Source organism: Archocentrus centrarchus, chromosome 13, assembly GCF_007364275.1.
Source record: "Archocentrus centrarchus isolate MPI-CPG fArcCen1 chromosome 13, fArcCen1, whole genome shotgun sequence".
Lineage (NCBI taxonomy): Eukaryota > Metazoa > Chordata > Actinopteri > Cichliformes > Cichlidae > Archocentrus > Archocentrus centrarchus.
In genome coordinates, this window is record NC_044358.1 from 40,540,155 (window position 1) to 40,562,177 (window position 22,023).

The 22,023-nt window shown below is 41.5% G+C and overlaps 1 protein-coding gene and 1 non-coding gene across 2 annotated transcripts; both read right to left on the reverse strand.

Annotated features, from left to right (window-relative positions):
• Positions 1-568: 568 nt before the first annotated feature.
• On the reverse strand, positions 569-14,863 carry LOC115790199 (solute carrier family 25 member 36-A-like). The gene is made up of 7 exons (XM_030743906.1): positions 14,427-14,863; positions 12,032-12,196; positions 10,497-10,574; positions 8,656-8,756; positions 4,843-4,909; positions 3,527-3,816; positions 569-3,428 (listed from the first exon to the last, which is right to left on the reverse strand). The coding sequence occupies exons 1-7, from the start codon at positions 14,465-14,467 to the stop codon at positions 3,235-3,237; spliced, it is 936 nt and encodes a 311-aa protein (XP_030599766.1). The 5' UTR covers positions 14,468-14,863; the 3' UTR covers positions 569-3,234.
• A 430-nt stretch (positions 14,864-15,293) lies between these two features.
• On the reverse strand, positions 15,294-15,366 carry trnak-uuu (transfer RNA lysine (anticodon UUU)). Its single transcript has one exon. It is a non-coding gene; the product is annotated as a tRNA-Lys (tRNA).
• Positions 15,367-22,023: the final 6,657 nt, after the last annotated feature.

The window sequence follows — 22,023 nt, forward strand, 5'->3', positions numbered from 1 at the left end:
AGCATTGCAGGTGTCTTCTAACTTGTAATCAGTCAGTCTGCCTATTTAAAGGGTCAAAGTGTGCAGCACGGCCTCAAAAGGCTGTACAACAAAATATTAAGTTAAGGGTCTCGTCATTTTTGTCCAGACCAGTTTCATTTTTTTTTTTTTTTTTAAATAATTCTGTTGAACCACAATTCAAAAGCAAAGTCTTACTGTCATTAGTTCATTTTCAGTAAATTTTTATTTATCACTTTTGCTAGTTTCAAGTTATTTCAGTGGCCATTGTGGATTTTTCTTTAACAGAAGGGTACCAACAATTTTGTCCACATACATAAATATATGATTGCTCCTCTTTGTCACACCTAAATATTGCAAACATAGCTTAATATTTTTGAAAATTAGCGTGCAGTGATCTCGAAGGTATGAATACTCAATATTTTATTAATTTTACAGATTATGACAACATACTCTGTTATTCTGACACATTTTAGAAGCCCAAGGAGGTGAACGATTCCAGTGTTTTCATGAAGTAAAAATAAAAACAATGAAAATTGTATTTCGCAGTAATTAAGAGATGAATACAGAATACATTTGCACTCCTTCCATTTTATTGACATTTTGTTTTACAAAAACAGGTATGAGAGAATGCATAGAGCGAGCCGCACTCACAGTCGACTCAAAGACAACGTGGAGCAACACAACAAAAAGTGTTGGGAAAAGGCAACAATTTTAAATGATTACATTTAAAAAAACAAAACAAAACAAAAAAAAAAAAACACTGTTTGCAGGTCTCTCACACACACAATACAACTAAATGACACATGCAGGAGTCTCATCTGCGCAAGCGTACGCAAACACACACACACACACACACACACACACACACACACACACACACACACACACACACACACACACACACACACACACACACACACACACACGTACATGATGCAAAATGTGTGGCCGTGGAAGAATAACAATGAGGGGAGAATGCTTCATCTGACAAATAAAGCAATACAAGTGAAGAGATGTGTAGAAATGTACACATATAGGGTCACGTCACTCAAATAAAAAAAATAATCGTACTCATCTTGAGCATTTTTGGTCTCCAGATTTTGTGGGGGGTCAGCTGCCTCCTCTGTACTCAACAATACAACAGTCAAATGAAGCTGAGGTGACAGCTGGAATCTCTTCTCCGGGACCAAATTCCACTAAAGAGCTTTTTTGTTTCTTATTTGGGTGAAATGGCCCTTTAATCGGGTTTGGTACAATCAACACACACAATCTGTCCTGCCTTTAAAATCCACGGGAGTGAAGCCAGCACCATGATACGCAACTGTCCAGTCACTACTAGCAGCAACAGTGGTCACCCGTGGATGCTCACGACATCAGCAGTGTGTGTTGATGGCACTCTATGCAACACACACACTGTATTTGAACAAGGAGAGTCTAAAAAGGAGCCTACAGCATCCTTTGTGCGTGCTCTAAAACCGACTGAAAAGCCCGTGTTCACAAAAGCCGAGAAAGTGAGCGCCGGCAAACTAAGCAGTGAAGTGTTTGGGTAAGTTAGGTGAAGGATGAGCCCAGGGCTGAAAGTGAGATGTGTGTTAGCACTGTGGGTTCAGTCACTGTTTCAATCACAATCACACTATGATGGGCTGGGTAAACAGGAGGAAGAGTTACTTTTGTGGTTACCAGGATAAATAAGATTACACAGCAAAAAACACTGTTTGTACTGTTTAAACATTAGCCAAAAATGCCACAAAAAAACCAAAAAAACCCAAAATGTTTCCAAAGGAGAGAGCAAGAACTTCTCCATGACAAAGACATCCAGAGACACAAAAACAATGACACCCCCACCCCCTCCTCCCGAAAAAGTTGGATTTTTCTAACTGGTCAAAATGCAGTTTCTGGAATCGACTGAAAATCAGAAGGAATTGACTTTTATTTTTAAAAACTGCATTTAATTAATGTGCGTTTCATGACAAATAATATTCCCGGCCAACCTCCTCTGCACGTTAGCTAAGCTGTACAACAAGTGTTCCAGTGTAAACTCAAGACGATTGTCCTCGCCTGGAAAACTAGCCTGGATTCTCCAGCTAAGGAAAAAAAATGAGATGAGCACTACAGAGAAAGAAAAGTGCTGTAAGAACAGTTTTCTGAAAGAAAGGTAACAACTAAGAGGCGCTCCTGTAAAGAGAACACACTACATGTCTTCATCTCGCCAAAACTGGCCTGACAAATACAACACAATCAAGTTAGGTAGTTATTTTATATATTTGTCTATGTCACAATTTGTCAAACTTAGTTAACTCTACTGTTTTTTACTTCACACCATGAGTAAGTGTTTGGCTGCCTTGGCTTCAATCACAAGCAGTTAGATTGGTGGAGTATACTGTCATTTAGCCTGGTGAGTTCTCATAATTTGACCATTTTAATGATACCAGAGTCAGTACTGGGGATGCTGAAGACCTACAGGTGATTGTGTTTACGTTTATGATATGTAAAACTGTCACTAAGGGCACCTGAAATCAAACACCACCAGTGTATGACTTGACTTTTTGTTGTTACAGATCCTCCTCCAGCTGCTGAACATCTCAGTCTTCACACAAGGCACGTCTTCCATCCACCTGCCTCCCCCTCTGTCCCTCCCACCTCAACGAGCCACAAACCCCGACGACTCCTCGCTCTTCAGAACCTCTGTCACACACTGAGATGAGCCACTGACTTTGGTGCCTCTGTATTCTGCATTTCTCGTGGTACTCTAAGGAATGTGTGGTATACTGTGCACTACCACTAAAAGTGGGTTAAAAAGTGATCATCACTAGGTATTACGGAGCAGAGCTGCTGTACTTCTCTTCATTATTAGTCATGTTAGAGGCAGAATATACTGTAAGTCAGGTTCTTTCTTCATAAGGAAGAACATATACATCTGAGGGGAGAAAAGGATGGAATAAAAGTGAAACTAGGGCATCTATTTCTTTGCCACTGCTAAGCTCAGATCCCCGAATCAATGCGTAGATCTCTGACACTCCTCCTTGTCAAACCCTTTGGCTATACAACACAACTCCCAACTTTTTATGAACGCTTCCTCAAGCTGTCTCGTGTCACTGAGACAAAAGTTGAGGTGCCCTCTCTGGAAGCAGGCTGTTAGCTGTGCTAGCTGGTGTGCAGGTGCTCTGGCTCTCTTTTCTCCAAACGGGGGCAGGGTTACATAAAGTGTCTCAAAGGAGAGGGGAGCGGGAGACTTTAACCGTTCAGGAGGTAGACTACCAGCTCGTAGGTGCACATCATGATGGCTGTGTTGGGTATCTGGCGTACCAGGTGGGTGGTGAGACCGCGGTACAGGGCGCGAAAGCCCTCCTCTTTGGGAACTGTCGTTAGAGTCTGGAAGAAAGAGCGGTACTTGGTGCCTTCTTCGCGTAGTCTCGTACGGATCACTTCTGCAAAGTCAACAACAGAGAGGGGGGGAAGTTAAGGTGAAGGAAAAGTAAAAGAGGAAAAAACTTTGAAATGAGGAGAGCTAACAACAGCCTCTCACCATGGGGGTAAGCAATAGATGTGGCACAAGTCTTGGAGGTGGCAGCAGCGAGCATCATCCCCACAAAGTCTGATGCATCTTTTGTCAAATCCTCTTCCTCTTCCATGTTCTGTGGTGCCTTGGCCTCCAGGAGGCGCCGTTTAATGTTTTCATAAATCACAAAGTGGATCACAGTCTCTGAGATGCCGGCGTAAGATGCTGACATCCCCCTATAGAAGCCTCGAAAGCCGCCTGTCTGATAAACCCGACGCATGCACTCGAACGCGCTCATCCTTCGCTCACCTCGATTCCTGAGAAAACAAGGAAAAAAGGGGAGATTACCAACTGTGCAGCACACAGCTTCCTCTCACTGTGGATTTGCAGAGGGGGAAAAAAAAAAAGGGCTGCTTCCTAAGAAATCTTCAGAAACTTCAAGGCAGGATCATTTTTGAGATCGTACAGAAGTCGTGTGTACAGAATGTAGTACACACCATAAACAACTATATGATAGAAAAACTGTACATAGTTACTTAGAATATGATCCAGGAAATACTGAAGCTGAGCCACCTGACTTCCAGACAAATGAAAGTTAACCTTTGTGCAGGCAAGATTCCTCAAAAAACAAACAAAGCCGTATTTACAGAACAACAAAGTAAAGCTCCTGCAGAGATGGACTCCTCGATTACACTGCACATGATGCAGACCCTCCGGATTTTTCTACAGGTCACTGCTTCTGTTTGCACTGGAAACACATTAGGTGTGTAAAGTCAAAACCGTGTTCCTTCAGGAAGAAGGGCAAAAACCAAATTGGGATAATCTATGATCAACTGAACAGGTGACAATTAAAGTTTAGTCAGTATTTATCTTCTTGTGTTTGCCTACACTTTGCACAGCAAGCCTCAAAGGAAGCACAGGAAGACACTTTCATATATATGTAGAACATCCACTTCTGATATGATGTGTTTAACTTCACAGAACAAGACAATCTCTGCACAAACAGCTCCAGATTATGTCTTGCTTTCAGCCCCTTTCCTCTTAGTGTGTCAGGGTCAGATTTCCACATACTTCCTACAACTACTGTACATATAAAATAAAAGGAAAACGAAAGCGTGAAGCTTTATGGCTGTTAAAGAAAGACCACACCCTTGCAGGCGAGCTGCACAAGCTCCAAACAAAAGCAGCGCTCTTTCGGTAGAACTGGTCTAAACTACGAAGGACGATTCTGAAATAAAGGTGGAGACGTGTCCTTTAATAACAGTAACTCTCTGCGCAGTGACGCGCATCAGTGCAACAGACAAAAAAAAAAAAAAAAAAAAAAAGCTCCATGAGGTATTCACCTTGCATCCAGCTGTAGACGCGTCTTTATGAGCCAGATTGGATTGGTTGCTGTGATGGCTGTAAAACCTAAACGGCAAAAAAAACATGACATAGTTACTCTTGTAGAAATATGATAAGCTAATGCTCAGGATGGCAGTGATGATACTAAACCACATCCTAACAATAAGGTAAGATTTAACAGGTTATTTTAATAAAAAAATCAAAGCCACAAAAGCAGGTAGCCCCAGGTAGAGGGGAAACTGCATGTCATAAAAATTGTATGTCATGCTAACAGCATGCCAACAAGAAAGGAAAAAAAAAAAAAACAACTCCATCTTATCCAATGAGCTAGGTAATGAGGGAGCAGAGGGTAGAAATGTGAAGAGTTGGAGAAAGAGAAGAACCAGAAGAAGCACAGATCTGTGGTGAGTACTCACGCAGACCCAAGTAACTCCTCACAGATGCAGCTAGAGACCCCTGGTGCTGCGGGGGTCTCATGCCCTTGCGAGAGGAGAGCTACGGTAGAGTAAAAGCCTAAAACAGACACAGGCTTGTGTGTTTGCGAAATGACCTGACATGCAACGATTCAACATCCCACTCCCACCATTACCCCGCAGGATTTAACTCACACATAATGCACAACATCATGTGAAATCATTACACACGCGCGCGCGCACACACACACAAAGACAGCAGAATGAATATTGTGGAAGAGTACAGCTGTTCATTGATTGAAATAAATCCCTTTGCATAAAAATAACAGTTTAATGCAGGAGTACAATGCTGTGTGGATATCTACAATTTAAGGGATTAAGGGACTTTTAAAGGGGAGCAGTTATGATCACTTTCAGCTCTATATTTTCATTTTTGGCCTCTACTAGAACAGCCCTGCAGCTCATATTTATCTTTTATTGGGCCTTTCCTTTCTCTTAGGGATTACTTTTTCATACACTGACCTCATTATTTTAAGCTTTAGCCATGTTTAATAAGAGCAACCAGCAGTGCAACTGTACATACAAGACAACTTCCCTGCACATCAGTGTATCAGTAAGGCTTTACAACTAACATCTACACTTCCTCTTTCTGCGAGCCATAGCAGCAGACTGCTCTAGCCTCTGCTCCTCTGCTGTGTGTGTCACGTGTAGATGAAATGACTGTCAACACCTCATCACCTGTCACATCAGCTCAAGCAGCTCCTAAGTGGGGTTGCCACTGGAGGGAAATGTAGTGACGCTGACCTTGACCGGATTGTTGAATGGTCTAAATCACAACTTTGGATTCACCCACATACACAGAAACACAGTGACTCTGTCTGGGTGACCCACATCATACAGGTTTATTATTCCCAAAAGAATCAGTCACTCGAGCACAGACAGCCCACCCTTGACATACAAGGCATCAGAGACTTGTGGTGTGGTATTTAAATCTGGACTTGTAACACATTTATTTTAATCAACATTGCTAAGGGAGCCATGCGCATAGGGGGAAGTGTAAAGAAGCATGACAGTGATGATCCCTGTGGGTTTTTTTAACCTTGTTGTATAACCCCGATTCCAAAAAAAGCTGGGATGCTGTGTAAAATGTAAATAAAAATAGAACGCAATGATCTCATAAACCCATATTTTATTCACAATAGAAAACAGAAAACATGTCAAATGTTTTAACTGAGAAAATGTACCATGTTAGAAAAAAAAAAGAAAAAAGATTACAATTCCAATTTGATGGAGGATTCTAGCTGCTCAACAGTCCTGGGTCTGCTTTTTTGTATTTTTAGTTTCATGATGCACCAAAGGTTTTTAACTAGTGAAAGGTCTGGACCATAGTCAGGCCAGTTCAGCACCTGGATGCTTCTACTATGAAGCCATGTGCTGTCAGAGATGCAGGATGCGGTTGACCATTGTCTTGTTAAAATATGCAAAGACATGATCTGTTTGGGAGCATGTGTTACTCTGAAACCTCTATATACACCTTTCAGCACAAGTCCACAGGCACTGATGCACCTCCGTACCATCAGAGATGCAGGCCTTTGAACTGAGTGCTGAAAACAAGTTGGATGGTCCCTCTCCTCTTTAGTCCAGAGATCATCCATGTTATCAGTTCATCTGACCACAGGACCACTGTCCATTTTACAGAATGACAGCGCTTCTGGATCATGATCACATATGGCTTCTTCTCTGCATGACAGAGCTCTGTGGATGGCACAGTGATCTGTGTTCACAGACAGTGATTTCTGGAAGTATTCCTGAGCCCATGCAGTGATTTCCCCTGACAGAATCATGCCTGTTTTTAATGCAGTGCTGCCTGAGAGCCCCGGAGATCAAGGACATCCAATATTGATTTTCTGTCTTGTCCCTTTTGTACAGGGAGTTTTTCCAGATTATCAGAATCTGTTAATGATATTATGTACTGTAGATAATGATGAGATATTCAAAGTCTTGACAATTTTACATTGAGGAACATTAAATCTGAAATTGTCCTGTAATTTGTAGACACAGATTTTTGCAGACTGGTGAACCTCTGCCTCTCTAAGCTGCTCTTTTTATACCCAATCACATTACTGACCTGTTAACCTAATTAGATGCAAAATGTTCCTCCAGCTGTTTACTTTTAGCACCACTTACTTTTCCAGCCTTTTGCTGCCCTGCCCTTTGAGACATGTTTCTGCCATCAAATTCAACATAAGCTAAAAATTTTCATGAAAAAGTAAAATGTCACAGTTTAAACATTTAAAATGTTTGCTATGTTCTATTGTGAGTAAAATACGGGTTTATGAGATTTGCAAATCATTGCATTCTGTTCTTATTTACATTTTACACAACGTCCCAACTGGGGCTGTATTCAAATCTTATGACTCTGACACAGCAAACACCAGTTCCACTTATTCTTGAAGGATGGACTGATCTTACATGTAACATCACTATTTGTGGAAGGTTACCAACACTGAAGAGACAAGATCAATAATCTCACAACATTAGAAACAACATTTTAGTTAGTTTCCAACAATCAGGGCATGGTGGTGCATGTCTGCTATCTTAGGAGCTGGTTGCATAAAACACCCTAAGTTTTCTTCTTCTTCTGACACGAGCAGAGGTTATACTTGTATTGGATTATATAGAAGAAAGCACAAAAACAACAACACAAACAAAAGCAAAAAGACAACAACTGCAGAGGAAGATAAAAGCTGAAACCAGCACCCAAATGCCAAAACCAGCAGTTCCTCTAATGGCCACTTGAGGCTGGCTCCAAAAGCGAGCCGTTCCCCAAAGACTCCACGGTTCAAATGCCCAAATAAACCTATTTACAGCCTGGAATTTAAAAAAAAAGGTCTTTATAGGTCATTTTCCCCTTCATAACAACTGCAAGGTATTAAAATTTATTACAACTGCAAAAGTTTAAATTGTATTGAGGATCTAAAATAATACATTATCAGTATCAGGGAGATTAACCAATCTATTTTAAAGCAAAACAACAACTCAAGAGATCTTCCTGTTACAGGAGGGAAGGCAACAAAACTAGTAAGAATATGAACGAGAGTTTACCTTAGAAAGAAACAGTTAAGGTTTGACTGTTGTTTTTCTTCACGCCATAAAATCTGCCAAGTTGCCCATATGATACCAGAATGTGTCCCTTAAGTTTTTTTTTTTAACATATTTCAGTCTCTTGCACCACCTTTGTTGGGATTCTTTAAACTGAAGCTCAAAGCAAGGAGGATAACCTTAAATACTTAAAAAGAACACTGTAAGAAAAAGACTTGAGAGGGTGTTTTGTGCAACCGATTTAACTCTGACTTTAAGAAAAGCTATAGTGGTTTTTTTGCAGTCACATATAGTTACCTGCCATTCCAGCCGACGCCATGTGCACCTGTGTGGAGTCAGGTTCCAACACGCCGTTCAGTTTCTCTTTGGCAGTGGAGTAAGCAGCAAAGTAGATCGCTCTGTAGGTAGAAAAGGGGGGGGGGGGGAAGAGGTCAAAGTGTGTTAAACTGAGATGAGGCAAAACAAGTTATAAATGCCATGTTTTTGTATTTCAGTGCACAGCTAATTAGTCTGAGCCACTGCTTCCTGTAGCAATGTAGCTTATCAATTACACTGCATTAGCAAGTACTACTGCCCCCATGCCTGGCTTAGTGTAATGAGGTTTAAAAATTCATTAGGTCTAATGCCAAGAGCAAAACTAATATTCTCAACAAATCAGCCTAGTTAGACAAATAAGCCTTTCAGTAGAAAAAGCATGCCTTTATTTATTTGCAGTAATTATCTTTAGTTGTTTTCCCTAATTAAAATACTCACAATGATCATGTTCACACTTGTGTCTGAATACAAGCGCTGCTTTGGCTTTTTGCTTGTGCGCCATCTGGTTCATTTGTACAGCCGTTTGTCAAATGTGCTTAGTCAGACTTTTAATGACGTTCGAAGCTCATCCGTCACACTGTAGTGCGAGTTTTTGTGCGCTTCTCTTTAAATCTCCATCTGTACTCGGGAGCCCTCTTTTCCTTCCCTTCCGCTACTTGTGCATTTGTTCATATAACATGCTAACAAAACACTCTACATATGCTTAGCACCAGCACCTGCTTGGTGCAGCACTAGCTGCTGCCCAGAGCCATTAGTCACCACTTTGTTCGTCTCATTACCATTCGGAGCAGTTAATGAAATTAAATGATCATCGCAGTTGGTTACGGTTTTCCCCAGGCTTAGACTCAGTGCCGTTTTCAAAAATACTGCTGCCGCGTTGTCATGAACCCAAAGCAACACATCGCCATGAACTCAGCGGTGCACAAACTGCTGAGAATGCCATGACGATGAATGGAGCCTTAATGAGCATGGATCCCTAATTCTTCTTTGTCACCAAAGTAACCTTAGGGAACCTTGTAGCACTTACTGGACACAACTGGTTTTCACAGGCTACAGAGTTACATTTCACTGAGACTTTTTACAGTATACTTGGACCAACATTTGCCTGCAGCACGTAGTATTTTTTGTTGGCTTATGAGTCTGGCAAGGGATTTAAAAAGCTCTCCAAATAATCCAATATAAAAAATATATCAAATATATAGATACATATATCTATAGTATAGTATCAAAAGCCTTAATTTCAATATGCTTTTGGTGTCCACATGCATCAATGCACAATCAGAACATGGCAGCATAAAAGTGACCTGCATGGACGGTGTGCCAGGAAAGGCCTTTGCTGTCAAAAAGGAATATCCGAGTACAGGCCTTCTGGAATAATGTGCTATGGAGAGACCAAACCACTGACTTGCTCGGCCATAGTAACAAAAAAAAAAAAATTGGAGTAGACCAAGGGACGCTTTTCAAAACAATCACCTCATTAACTAAAAACACGGTGGTGAAAATGTTCTGGTGGTCATTAATTCACCTATGAATTCTGCATCTTATATGTTCAAAGAAATGTAAGCTGAACCTTTCAGCAGGATAATGATCCCAATCCCACTAGAAAATCCATCTAGAAGTGGCTCAAAAAAGAAGAAATAGAGGGTTATGGAGGGTCAAACAATGACGATGGAACTAGCTATAACTAGTAAAAGTAATCTTGTAACTACTACATGACTAACAATCTCATCCCTTTGCAAAAGCTTCATAATCTTACATTTCCGGCTTCATGTCTGTACAGAATGTGAACATGTAGATAAATATGACACATGCGCAGGGCTTACCTGGAAGGTGCCACACCCACTAAGTTTGGCCCCAAGCCTCTGAAGAGAGAGCGAGGTCCTTCCTTCTCCAGTATCAGTCTGAACACAAAAATAACACACAAATATATGTGGATTCGCAGCAGCGTAATGCACAGAACTCCAAGCTTTGTCTGACACTAAGTTTTTTCTACAGACGATGTCAGTCAGACAATCCTAAAGTACCAGCCCTATTTATAGTTGTTTCAGTTTTCTTACACCCCACCCCCCCACCCCTCAAATATCCTCAGTGTTGAGAGGAACTTTAACCTACATTCAAAGCCCTGAAACTCGCAGGGGACCCAAGAATAGAAAAAAAACTGTCACTCCAATACTTGGATTGCTGTGTGTCAGGAGCACTGCAAGGTCTAAAGAACACATAATAAAACCCACGCGCACACAAGCACACACACGATGGATCAGTTTGTTCCCGAGGATTAAGAACAAGTTGTCTGCTTTAAATGGTGGCAGCACACAACCTGCCAAGCTGCAGTTTTGTTTGTTTGTTTTTTTCAAATGAGCATGAGCAGCTTTGCAAGGAAGCAGAATTATTTACCCTAGAGTCAGAAGTTGTGATATGACTTTGCTTATTTATCAGTGTTTGGCAACAGCTTCCAAAAGCTAAAGTGTTTCAGTCTTCACAGTCATGAATCAGGTCAAAATCCTGGTGTGCTGCATTTGCTTTAGTTGTCAGAGGGCTGGCCAGGTGAACACATTTTCATACAGGCCTGCTGACCACACCCTGCAACATGTCAACAATGTCTCTATTCAACAGCAACTCGAGAACATACCAAATATGAATAAGTTAAGAATACACTACGGCCTACAGAGCAAAGCTGCCACTGACAACTCCCAACTGGAAAGGTGGCGTGCTGCCATCAAACACACTTTTTCCAGAGCAGCCTGCCTTCCTCCTCTAACATTAGCCCACACTACTTTTGTGTCGCCACAGCAGGTTTGATTAGGCAGATTTTTCTTAACGCCAGATGCCCTTCTTGACACAACCCCCAAGGGATCTGTCTCCTCCTGGAACTGAACCAGGGATCATTTGCTTTTCAGGCCAGTGTGTAAACCGGTACACTATGGAGCACCTGACCTCACCACTGGCAGTGTCCCCAAATCAATACGGTATTTCTGTGACTGTCATAACAATCACATATACTGTTAGTCATGATCACGTTCAAATTTAAGAAAACCTCACAAGATAAATAAATCATAACAGTTTGACTTGCTATAAAATTACCTCTTTGATTAAAGCAACTAATTTGTTCTCCTGCGTGTACCTCTCCCAAAGGCTGCCATTGTGGAGTTGTATTTCAGAGAGAGGCGGCCTTGCCAGAGGGACACTGGCCAGATTAAACAACCTCTCTGAGAGAGCGCAGACCGCCGGATACACATGTGAACAGCTCCACTCATTTTAGCTCAAATAACTTGAACTCAAATAAGTTGAAAGCAACAACTACATATTATGTCAAAATACGTTCTATATGTACGTGTGTGACTTGTTAAAAGTTTCCTACTTGAGACAGTGCAGGGGGCCCGGTGGAGACATGCGGGCCACACTGGCCCCGTTGACAGTACTGAGCTGAACTTCAGACACATAGAGGGTGATGGAGGACGACTGGAGACGGGTCTTCACTACTTCCAGAGGACAAGTCAATATGGCTCCTACTGTGCCCCCACATCTGTTCCAAAAACAGAGACAGAGAAGGTTGAGATGAGGGAGCAAAGCATGGCAGATAAAATTGGCACAAAGTGCTCCTTATTTTTGTTACCAAAAGATGTGCAAAGTGTCGCCTAAACAAATTACTCGATGGTGTGGTCAGTGGAATTCTAAAGATCCCAGGCACGTAGGCAAGAAAAAGCACAGTGTTGGAATAGCGAGCCAGTCAGGAATGCTTTGTGTTTCTTGGAAAATGACTGCATTCTCCCATTTAGCACAACACACCACATTCCAAACTCACAGATATGTGCATTTTATTAAATTAGTAACCGTGTGCTAATCAAATACCACCTGAAAATACTTTTGTTTTGCAGCAGGATTCAAAGTAGCATCCAGCTAGCCCCAGTCCATACATATCATAGATCCAGGTCAAATATGTAATCATTAGTTTCTCTTTAAAATAAGTCATTAGATATTAAAAACAGGCTTTTTCCCGAAGCTTCAAAGACTATCCTTCTTAATCTCTGAACCTGTTTCTGACAGCTCAGCAGCAGGTACCTGGGCAGAATAGACAGGAAGGACTTGTCAGTGATTAAAAAAAATCATTCAATTCTTTATGATCAGCTGCCTCTCCAGTGAGCTTTTCTATCCACCTTGAACTCCAGGTGGTAACGATACCCCTTGCTTTCCCCTGCAGCATCAGTTAGGCTGGTGTAGTGCCGTGAGAACCAGTTCTCCCCCGACTGCTCTACTTGGAATGGCCCATCAGGTTAATGAATCTCTAGATCACAACATGGCTTAATATATCATTGTTGTCCTAAATGATCTCAAGGCCATCATCATCATCATCTTCTTCAGAGATCCATATGTGTGTTCACTCCCAGCAGCACACCAAGCTTAAACACTATGGATTTTTGAATTTTAAAGATTTTTTTTCTAAGCATAAGATACAAAAGATAAGTTGACTAATGTATCTTATATACATACTGTTAGTTTTTTTTTTATAACAGTTTTTACAAATATCCAAACAGATAAAAGGTTTAAACCATGGCTTTACCAATTCAGTCCTACTGCATGATCTAATGTGGACAGACAATACCAACAGTGTGCATAGACACCCTTATTTTACTGACAATGTACACACTGCTTAGAGAAAGTACAAGAATATTATCTACATGTTAGTAAATCTAACAGGACTGCATTGGTCAGGTCCTGTTAAGTTTAGTTTAGGCCAGGGGATAGCAAAAGAATGAGAAACAGCAGTTATCTACGCTTTGGGTTAATTTTCAATCAGCACCAAAGAGGCAAGAGAGAGTGAGCCAGAGCAAGTCCCTGTTTTGGCAGAGGCGAGCTAATAAAGAGGCAGACCACTACTGACACACAGGGAAAGCTGCACAATCAGAGCAGACAGACTATAACTTTATATGTTAAAAGGGATTTTAAAAAGCCCAAGATAGACTCACTCAATATGTTCAGGCCTATAACACTAGAAGTCTTAATTTTGCTCTTCTAAATGCAGTTTTAGTTCAGCATATCAGTGTAATAAACTGCTGCATTTTGTTAACAGTAAGAGAAGGGTTCATTTAAACTGATGGGAAGCCATTATACTACTTCTAGAGTTTTATCAAGTACCACCAAGTGAGTCTTTCCGAGGAAAGATGAATGTTCCTGCAAAACTTCACGGATCTGCCAAAAACATAGGAATGGTGACTCACACCCTTTCTGTAATTGTCCCAGATTGTGATTAAATCAGAGTTGAGCATACTATATTCCACCATTACTCTGCCTTGGAAGACCTGTTTGATACAAGCCTGCACTAAAAACACTGTGACGGAGGTGAGATGCCACTCTCTGCTGAGTGACCTTTACTGGGAGTCTGTCTGCCATGTGTCTGTTTTGCTGCACACATGGTAGACAACCGTTTAAAGACTTTACTCAATTGTAGCTACGAATAATATAAAATAATAAACCACTCTCATGACGACTTCCACGTGTCCGTAACCATCCATTTCATTCATACAGTGAAATGTCATTGAGAAAACTACGAGTGCACATGCGTAGACAAGGTTAGCTGACATCTGACACGGTGATGCTAGCACGTACCTCTGGGTTACCCTTGTGTAACTTACCCAAAGCCCAACTGTACAAAACAATACAGAAATCTCATTATGGGCTGCTACAGCTGCTAGCAATAGCAATGAACCCACAGCGTGTAGCTAGCTCGCCTGGCTCCTGCGACATAACATACTCACCCTCCAGCAAACAGATGAACTAGGGTATCTCTCTGGCTCATTGTGGATCATATTCGGGAACCGTCCACGGGGCACCACACGGGGGACAACGGGAACGTAAGTGAAAGACGGGAGAATTTCGACCCCGTCGTAGCAAGTAAATGATACTCAGCACGTCTGTGTTGTAGTGGAGGTCAGCTGCGTGCTAAAGACGAGCGTAACACAGCTAGCTCGCGCTAGCTGCCACAGCTAACGGGAGTGCGCTGGTAAAGGCAGATGTCAGAGCCACAGGACAGCGTCTCCTCCTTTCTGAACGGGATAATGCTTCACCGTAAAAGGGTGCGTGTCTTTAATGTTGTCGGGTAATTCCGGTCTTGTAGTAAATAAGCTCAACTGTGGACTAGAGTCGATCTCCCTCCCGTTGACGTGCTATTGCCTCACTGAGAGCTCTGCAGGTCAGGGCGCAATGTTTATCGTCGAATGGGAAGCCGCAAAACAGAGGAGCTGATTGGCTGAGGGATCCCGAGAGCCCGCCCTGTCACTATTCTTTCACGTGATGTCCCCCAGAGGGGCAGAGATCACCGGCAGATGCGACGAGGCAATATTGGGAAACGAGTTTAGCTAATGTAATGTGGAGGAGACACGAAACAAGGCTCATATCGGAGCTTTCATTCGGGTAGGTTTCAGTTACAGAAGGAAAGAGGTCAAAAGCAGTAACATAAGCTTATGCAGCGGGTGTAAGAAAACGCTGAGTTATAGAAGTACTTAGTTGTGGATATTACCGCTAGGTAACTTGTACTGGCATTTTCAGAGTTACGCCAGAGAAATTTGGGAAAGTTTGCTGTTATTCCACTGTTCCTCAAGGCTTGACGCATTTAAAAACTCTGTCGCCCGAACAGGGACTTGAACCCTGGACCCTCAGATTAAAAGTCTGATGCTCTACCGACTGAGCTATCCGGGCTCTGAGTACTGTAAATGTACTATACTGTAACAATCTTAAAACGTGTTTACAGTTTATTAAAAGCTGAGCAGTAGTGGCTAGAGATGCATATTAGGAAAGAAACAAATCTAAAGCTGCTTTGCTGTTGGTATTTCAATGTAGCAGCTTTCTAAAGGCTTTTTTATACAGGTGAAAGAGAAAAAGCACGTTTTTAATGACATGCTCTGTTATTCCCCTGCTGTCCATCAATTATGCAATATAACTGTAACCCAGTGTTAGTATTACTGCATAATATACTGTTACATCCAGTTTTATACAACAGGCACCCGTGCTGCAACAATTGATTATTTTAGTAATCGAATATTCTATTGATTATTCCAACCATCGATTAATCGGATAAGATATAATTTTGTCATATTCGCAATCCATCTGAATATTCCATACTGCAGTTTTTCAAACAGCGGTGGATGGAGCAGCTACAAAGTTCTCTTTTCTTCACTTGCTGATCAGGTGGTTGATGAAGGACCTCCAGCTGTTTCCCAGTAAAGGTTTAATGGAATTAGCGCTGCTGCTTTGGAGGCTAGAAAAACGTTTCCCTTCGCTCCACCTGAGCTCACCGTCTTGTAAGGGCTCCGCCTCTTTGAGCTTGCCGCACATGCGCAGACAGACTGCACATAAAACAGCTGCTGCTGTTGGTTATCAGTATTTTTGTTGAACTGAGGGTTGCATGAGCTTAATATTGTAATGCTTTGTATTCACAAGCATCCTCCTAAATATGTTTCTATTGCAGGTCTAATTTTAGTCGCTAATTGGGGATTAAAACATACAAAATATTTTGACGGAGCCCCTCGGTAACAAACGGGTGACCGGGGTGGTGTGGGGGGGATTTCTTGTTGGTACTATAAGTAGTGCTAATGGCGGCACCCGCTAGCAAGCTCTTGTTATTTATTTATTTATTTGATTTAATTTTATTAGAGAAAAATAGTGACACATTTGAGTGTGTCAAAACTTTCTACTGGGACTATAGTATGATATCACTGATTTACGACTGTTTCATGACAGTCAGATTGTGAGTCAATTAAGCTTGTGTTAGCCCACTTGGACATCTTTACATGCAGTAGTGTTAAAACCTTTGTTATTCATTCTTTTGCTGGTGATTAGGAGACCTCTCTTTTCTGGTCTTTGAGAGGGGCTGCTGTCCTGTTGGTGCCACTGAGAGGAGAGATGAACATTGAGTATTTGGATTAAAGTACTCACAGACACACATCATACAGAGCTCTATATTCCTTTGTGTGTGTGTGTGTGCTAGCCAGCTACTTTTATTTTATTTTATTCAAAGGACTATTTTATTCAAAGTGTCATCGTTAAAGAAGACACTTGCTACTTGTTGAGGACATTGTGGTTTTGTATTACCTGGACTGAGAAAAGAGACTCAATATCCATCCATCCATTCTCTTCCACTTATCCAGGGCAGGGTTGCAGGGGCAGCAGCATAAGCAGAGAAGTCCAGACCTCCCTCTCCCCAGCCACATCCTCCAGCTCATCTGGATTGACCCCAAGGCCTTCCCAGGCTAGCCGAGAGATATAATATCTCCAGCGTGTCCTGGATCTGCGGCCTTATGTCCCAAAAGGGACGAAGAGGACTAAGTAAGCTAAGTGTCCTGGGTCTGCCTTCAGAGGAAGCTCATTTCTGCCACTTGTATTAGTGATCTCATTCTTTCGGTCACTACCCAAAGCTTGCGGCCATAGGTGAGGATAGGGATGTAGATCAACTGATAAATTGACAGCTTCACTCTCACACTCACCTCCCTCTTTACCACGACAGACCGGTGCAGCGTCCACATCACTGCAGATGCAGCCCCAATCTATCTGTCAGTCTCCCGCTCCCATCTCTCGTCACTCGTGAACAAGACCCCTCCTATATGCATCGTAGGGGTTGGGTGCATTGTGAATTGTGAGAATTTTGGTTAGTGTTAGAGTTTCCCCTTTGAATTACACATGCATAGTAGATGTGAGAATGGTGATGATAATGTCCTGAAGTTATTAAGGCATACATGCTCAAGTTCAGAAAAGGGTCATGGATGGTAACCTGCTGTCAAACCCTCAATAAACTGTCCTTTGTTGGTATGGATATTCTTTCAGCCATTATTCTTTAACAAGGTGACATAATGATTACATAATCATCCATGCAATTATCACTTTTCTGATTTTTTTTTTTCAGAAACACAGTTTAGAGCAAGCAGTCCACAGATGTAGCTAGGTTTTTTTGCTGCTACAGAGGCAGGCATTAGGAGATGAGGGAAAAGCCTCTCAATTATGTGTCTTACAGCTCTTCCACTACACTCCCTGATGGGGATCTAAGAAATAATTTTGAAAAGACATAACTTGTCAATCAACATTCCAGCTCTCAAAGTTTTGGTTGCCTCAAAGCAGAGCGCAAGTCACCTGACCTACTAGTATTTTCATATTTACACAGGATACATTAGAGGAAATGTATGGGGTTTGCCTCTCCTGAGGTGTGCCTCTGGCTGAAATGCAATAACTATGTTATATAACTCTACTGTAATGGATCCCAACATTTTAAAAATAAAGGGCCTTTTGTTGCATCTCATGTATGACATGATGAATGTAGAAATGTGGAAAATGTCACTCCCCTATGGACTCATTGGCTCTCAATCCATTTTGGATCCATGTGTGAGCCAGATGTTATGTACACAGTTTCTTTGTGTATGTACTGTGCACAATCGTGTGTGTGAGTGTAAGGGGGGAAGGAAATAGATAAACTGTCACCAGAGACTCAAATGAGGTTTTCCAATTTGGGCAGCAGAATAAAGTCCATACGCCACTTAATTTCATAATTACAGACACAGCTTTACAAGGTCAGATCATGTGCCCAATTTTCTCATGTAATCGTGTTACATCCTGATGGTAAAAAAGGCAAAAAGAGACAAAAGCATGCCGGCCATGGTCACCACATTTATGTCTTCTGGACACAGTCAGAGGCCTCCGTCAGAACTGTACTCCTCTCAAAGCCTTTTTAGTGTAATGGTAATGTAAAGTGGGGAAAATAAGTATTTGATACACTGCCGATTTTGCAAGTTTTTCCACCTACCAAGAGTGGAGAGGTCTGTAAATTTTATTGTAGGTACACTTCAATTATGAGGGACAGAATCTAAAAAAAGATCCAGAAAATCAGTGTGATTTTTAAATAATTCATTTGCATTTTACTGCATGAAATAAGTATTTGATACACTAGAAAAACAGAACTTAATATTTGATAAATAACCTTTGTTTGCAGTTACAGAGGTCAGATGTATCCTGTAGTTCTTGACCAAGTTCACACACACTGCAGCAGGGATTTTGCCCCGCTCCTCCATACAGATCTTGAAATGCTTCTTACGGAGCCACTCCTTAGTTGCCCTGTCTGTGTGTTTCGGGTCATTGTCATGCTAGAAGACCCAGCCATGACCCACCTTCAATGCTCTTACTGAGAGAAGGAGGGTGTTGGCCAGATACTTGTGATACATGACCCCATCCATCCTCCCTTTAATGCAGTGCAGTCATCCTGTACCCTTTGCAGAAAAGCACCCCCAAAGTATGATATTTCCACCCCGTGCTTTACGGTTGGGACAGTGTTCTTGGGGTTATACTCATCCTTCTTCTTCCTCCAAACACAGCGAGTGGAGTTGATCCCAAAAAGCTCTAGTTTGGTCTCATCTGATCACATGACCTTCTCCCATGCGTCCTCTGCATCATCCAGGCCTGGACATTTGCTGGCGTGAGCAGAGGTACCTTGCGTGCCCTGCAGGAATTTTTAATCCATGATGGCATAGTGTGTTACTAACGGTCATTTTTCAGACTGTGGCCCCAGCTCTCTTCAGGTCATTGACCAGGTCCCCCCATGTAGTTCTGGGCTGATTTCTGACCTTTCTCAGAATCATCCTTACCCCACGAGGTCAGATCTTGCATGGAGCCCCGGACCGAGGAAGATTGACAGTCATCTTGTGTTTCTTCCATTTTCTAATAATTGCTCCAACAGTTGTTGCCTTCTCACCAGCCTGCTTGCTTATTGTCCTTTAGCCCATCCCAGCCTTGTGCAGGTCTACAATTTTGTCCCTGGTGTCCTTAGACAGCTCTTTGATCTTGGGCATGGTGGAGAGGTTGGAGTGTGATTGATTGAGTGTGTGGACAGGTGTCTTTTATGCAGGTAATGAGTTCAAACAAGTGCAATTAATACAAGTAATTAGTGCAGAATAGGAGAGCTTCTTAAAGAAAAACTAAAAACCTCATACAATGTGATTTTCTAGATTTTCTTTTTTTAGATTCTGTTTCTCACAGTTGAAGTGTAACGATAAAAAAGTACAGACCTCTCCATTCTTTGTAGGTGGAAAAACTTGCAACATCAGCAGTGTATCAAATACTTATTTCCCCCACTGTACATGACAATGAAACATCCTTAAATGATAGGTATAAACACCATAAAAATCCAAGCATGTAAGAAATGAAACCACATAGACTTTTATGTAGGACAATTTGCCCCATTAGCATTCATTTCATTTTTATTAATATATAATCTAAAACCAAATATTAAGTTGTATAAAGAAAAAAAAATGAAGCTGATTTTCACTGAATGTAGTTTTTATTGAGCTGCAAAAAAATTACATTCTTTTCTTTGAAACTTATGGTCTGACAGGTTAATACCTATCCCAAACTAGAGGTTTTGTAAGGATGCATTTTATGCAAAGTCTCAAACTACGCAATTTCTTAAGGGCCACAGAAGAGAAGGCAAGTGACTAGCAGCGACATGTCGGCCAGAGACTATAGAATATCAATGACATTTCACGACAGGTAAAGCCAATTACAGTGAAGGACACTGCTGGTTGACATATGACAGGGTGGTAAATACATCAGAGGGTTACCTGGGCAACCAGAGCCTGGAATGGCAGCTTTTATGAATTTTCATGAAGCAGTTGTTGTTTTATGGTAAGTTCAGTCATTAAGGTGAGTTTTATTGTGACATGCACCAGGCAAGCCTTTTTTATGCAAAGTTCAGTCCAGTTAAAACATCAATAGCCAGTCTGTAAGTGAAAATGGTGGCTCGCTACATTGGATCATAAATGACTGCAAAAAGCTACTGAGATTCACCATCTGGATAAAAGTACAGCGCCACCTCCACATTACGCCTGCAGGAGCTGATCGGCCTTGGAAACCCAAGCTCCTGGTGCACAGTGTTTGTTCTGATGTTAATGCCAGAGGAGGTATGGAAGAGTCAACAAACCGTTGGCAACTTTATGCACTATATGCCTAAGCACCCCACTCTGTAACTTTATGTGGTCTGAAACATTACAGCTGAGTTGCTGTGGTTCCTAAATGCTTCCACTTATAATAATACCACTTACAGCTGATCCTGGACTATCTAGGACAGAAGAAATTTCATGAGCTGACCTGTTGCAACAGTGACTCAATTCAGTGAACTCTTTAGCAAACTGCATGACTAGGTGCTTGACTTTGTAGGACTGAAAAAACTTGAATTCAAAGATTAAGAGGTGTGGCCCAATATTTTTCTCCCATATGGTGGATTTCAGTCTTGGTGAATGAAGGGAGCCACCCTATGTTGCTCTCCTCTATAGCCATTCTGCTACAGTGGCACAAAAAATCCTGCCTGGCCTCCAGCTCCCTTGATGGTGTGAATATCAATGATAAGTCAGTCTAACCAATATCCTCTGCAACCTCTAACTATCCACTGTACAACCCCTGCTCTAATGATACACAGTAAAGTAGTTAAACCATGATTCTCTCCGTGTGGGTTCTTATTACTACCTTTATGTGATCTGTCCTGCTCCCACAGACTGCTTCTTTACTGGGATATCTTTGAAAAAATGCATTCAGTGCTTGAAAGCAAGGAAACGATTGTGCATTTACTGTGTCCCTTGTTATTTACAAAAGTAAATGGGATTTGTCTAGTCTCTTTTATTAAGTTCTCTTACATGTTGGGAGACCTGGCTCTCAAAAGTCTGTCTCCACAGCAATAAGCCTAGACTCTACACAAACCCTTGAAACTAGACAGGAAGTAAGCCTGGTGCATATTTATTTATTGTTTTTTATCATGAGAGACAGCACAAGTCTGTTGGTGAGGAAAATGTATTTTTGGTGTGTTTGTTCTGGCTGTCAGTGCAGAGGCAAACATCGTTCTCCAGGTTCCTCCAGGTTTGTCTGGAAATAGTCAAATATAAAGTTAGTCTGAACTTTGAGAGCAAACAAATTTTTTGTGGCTTTTGGTTGACCTCTGAGCACAAACATGATAACAGCTAAAAATGACTCGCACAAAAAAAAAATAAAATAAAATCACGTACAGTTTGTGCAAAGCAGTCCTGTGGCTGGTCAATTATTTTAGATACTGACAGGATTTATCAGGATTTTCTCTCTTTCTTAATATTTCTCTGCTATGACCACTGTGTGATGGTAGCTGACGTTAGCAAACTTAAGTTAACTATTTAGATACAGTTAACATTACTAGTTCTGTTCAGTCACTATATGACTTTACTACTGTAACAGTAAGTTTAAGCATTGCCATCATATCACAGTGATCGCTTTGGTTCGGCAGAAGTTCTTTCTTTAAATAATCAGGCACTGGTCTCATTACATTTTTAGGGTATGTAGTGTATCTTTGCCTCTGAT

What these genes read in the sequence shown, in the direction of transcription:
- LOC115790199 (XM_030743906.1), bottom strand. Translation starts at nt 14,467, where the DNA reads ATGAGCCAGAGAGATACCCTAGTTCATCTGTTTGCTGGAGG. An exon ending in CGTCTACAGCTGGATGCAAG is followed by an intron (nt 3,817 to 4,842) that starts GTGAATACCTCA and finishes TTGTTTTCTCAG; the next exon opens with GAATCGAGGTGAGCGAAGGA. An exon ending in ATCTATTGCTTACCCCCATG is followed by an intron (nt 3,429 to 3,526) that starts GTGAGAGGCTGT and finishes TTGACTTTGCAG; the next exon opens with AAGTGATCCGTACGAGACTA.